The 2,951-nt window shown below is 43.2% G+C and overlaps 1 protein-coding gene across 1 annotated transcript in view; it reads left to right on the top strand.

Moving 5' to 3' along the window:
* Positions 1-2,297, top strand: part of LOC113212144 (Y+L amino acid transporter 2) — a 16,455-nt gene extending 14,158 nt beyond the window's left edge. The window contains exon 11 of the mRNA XM_052277289.1: positions 518-2,297. Within this exon, the coding sequence (XP_052133249.1) occupies positions 518-520 (3 nt within the window). The 3' untranslated portion in view covers positions 521-2,297. The remainder of the gene's footprint in view (positions 1-517) is intronic.
* The last annotated feature ends 654 nt before the right edge of the window (positions 2,298-2,951 follow it).

The following is a 2,951-nucleotide window of genomic DNA, read 5'->3' as shown; positions in this document are numbered from 1 at the left end:
TGTCTGTCTGTCTGTCTGTCTGTCTGTCTGTCTGTCTGTCTGTCTGTCTGTCTGTCTGTCTGTCTTTCTGTCTGTCTGTCTTTCTGTCTGTCTGTCCTCTTCGCTTAAACTCCATTTATTAGAAGAAGAGCGGGCCAGCCTGGTCCCACTGTGTGTGCCTATTTCTCTCGTAGTGAGTAATTATACGCAGTGCATGGTATTAGGGGTGGTCCAGAAAGCACGTCCGTCATTCGTCGATACGAAACTGCTTCGTTCAGGCCAAGCAAGCAGCAAGCTCCATTAGCGCCCGACAGGTAGGCAACATGTTGCCTGCAGTGCGCTCGTGTACCGCGGGGCGGCCTACCCTGAGTCTCGCAGGCGCCATACCCCCGTAATCCGTGATTTGTCGGATGAATCTGAGAAAACAAAACTAACGCACTGTCTAGACGATCCCTTCTACGATGATGACGCCTGTTCAAAGTAGTAAAGGCATAACTCTTTCAACACTGACTCTCTCTCTTGTCTGTGTGTTTTGCAGTAGGGGCAACGAGGTGCCTGCAGAAGCTCATGATGGTCGTGGGCAAGCAGAACCCATCCACGGTGTGAGGGGGCCGGACGGACGGTCTTCCCTCTGGCCGGCTGCGCAGCCACGCTTGTGCCTCCGCCCAACTGGACTTGACTGCCTCGTTCATCCACCTGCCCCATATCACGTTGATCATCCTTTCATCTTCCTTTTATCTTCACTTTTCTCTCCTGTGAGATTTCTTTTTTTTGTTGTGACGTAATCACTTTTCTGTAAATATGAACCTCATGGGAGCGTTCAGTTTATTTTATTTTTCTGCGAAGAGATTTCTAGGACAAAATAACGCGCTTTTTAAATCTCATCGTCGGGAATCCTACGTCTTCCACGCTAGCCATACTCGCGGAGGGTATCTCTCCGTGAAGGGTACAGACGGATAGGTTGCTTGTTCTGTGATTTTATTTAATCAGTTAATAAGTTGAACTTCCCCCAAATTGAATGTGTTATTTTGTTGCATTTATTGTTATGTCCACTTTATTTTTTTTTGTAAATAATCATGAGTGTTTTTGAATCCAACATTACTATTAGCATATATCATCAATTACTTTGATCTCGTTCCAGCAAGGCTACTAGTGTGTAAGGAATTCAATCCGTCATAAGCATTCCTTAAGTAAATAACTTTTTGTGTGAGCTTATGCTTGTACTATGTATCCTTGCCAAAAGTCCATTATGCTGGCCAGAAAGACTTAAGTTACTCTAGTATGGATCAGAGATTGAAACATGTTCTATTACTATATCAGTTAAGTTATTCAGAGTTAACACGGGAGAAATCTCAACCCCTTATTGGGAATCTAAGTTTTTGTGTAAGTAAGTGTTATATGCTGGATGTATTCAGATGCAGTAAAATATTTATAAAGCTGTAAAATATGTTGAGCAGTGATGTCCAAGTGGGCTTTTCTTGTATGTTTCACATTCAAAGTTAATTGGGCTCCAACAAGCAACAAGCTTTACTGTTTGCAAAGCTTTTATGTCTTGAACCACTAGGGATTTGCTGTTTCCCTGTGGATGATGAGTAAATACTGCTATGTACGAATAGACTGTAAATAAAAACAATAATCGCTATGATATGCATAAATTGTGTGAGCAAAATATGACAATACTGTTACTTTAAGTAATGAAACGTAGAAAAAATATTTACTTAAATATTTTCTTGAGAAAATTTTATGGAATTGTGATGTGCTATATTACCTACATCAGTGTCCATCTGGAACTATTTTATGAATGGACAAGATGAAGTTTCTTGAAAATGTAATGGTATCGGCTACCTCTGAAAAAAATTGGCGATACATACATCACACTGACTTTGTGAAATAATTGTTTTTCATTGTAATGTTTTAAAGTGAATGCTAGCGCTGGCATCTTGAAAAACAATATGGCAGTATTAATTTCTTTTTGGCCTAATTTCCAGTATTTGGCACTATCAAGTGTCCAATGGCATGTTTATTTTTGTAATCAGGATTCTTACTCTGTTCTTGTTGTAGCACTTCTGTTTTTTGTCATATAGAATTTGGTTCTATAGTACAAATTGTTGAATGATATATTTTTGTTATAATTTTGCTGCTTGTTTCTCAAGTGTGGCACAGATAGTTGACCAGTAGAAAAGTCAAAGTGGTGTGAAGTGTTATGGATCATAACTTTTGTTTACTGCCATTCCCTACTCAACCCACCTAATTTATATATATGTAACCTTATCCAGTGGTTTGTTTTGTTGAGTAAAACCAATGATCATTTCTTACAACTGATCTTTACTTTCTTTAATCCTTAAAGGAATGCTCTGTTAACAGAACTTATGGCTGACCGAGTCCTTTCCCAAAAGCATTAATTCCAGCCAATTAAATTTTTGCTGCATCTTAATGAAAATCCCTAGCTTTTTATAGTCCCTAACCACCCTAACCATACACCTCTTTGAGGACTTAAGTCGTGTTTCTGCGCGGGACCTAACAGCTGCTTCAGTCCCTTCCTCGCCCAGCCCGCCCGACCCCTCCGACTCCGACGGCAGTGAAGGGAAGTCCTAGCGGGCCTCACCATGGCCGAAATGTTCTCCGGGGAGCGACTGCGTGCCGACTTACGCGAGCTGCAGAGACTGTGCGGGGAGATGAGGCCGTTTGCTGGTGGCGATGCCGAGGCGGGGGTCGTGTCGGCGGCAAAGAGCACACCTCCTCCACTCTGCCTGAACGCGGAGCTGCTTATGGCTGTACACGAGAGGCGAGTACCGCAAGCGGCCATCTTAACGTGGACTGCATATTGTTGTATCTGAGAGGCACAAGGCAGAGGCAGGAGCGGCAGGAGATGGTGGGAGTAGATGGGGGAAAGGGGGACAGAGACAGTCTCCCCCCCCCCCCCGCTCCATCTCTTCCGATACAGGAAAGCTCCGAGAGCTCTGACCCCTCCC

The sequence above is a fragment of the Frankliniella occidentalis genome, unplaced genomic scaffold, assembly GCF_000697945.3.
Source record: "Frankliniella occidentalis isolate FOCC.00 unplaced genomic scaffold, Focc_3.1 Scaffold9, whole genome shotgun sequence".
Lineage (NCBI taxonomy): Eukaryota > Metazoa > Arthropoda > Insecta > Thysanoptera > Thripidae > Frankliniella > Frankliniella occidentalis.
This window is presented reverse-complemented; position numbering and strand designations above follow the sequence as displayed.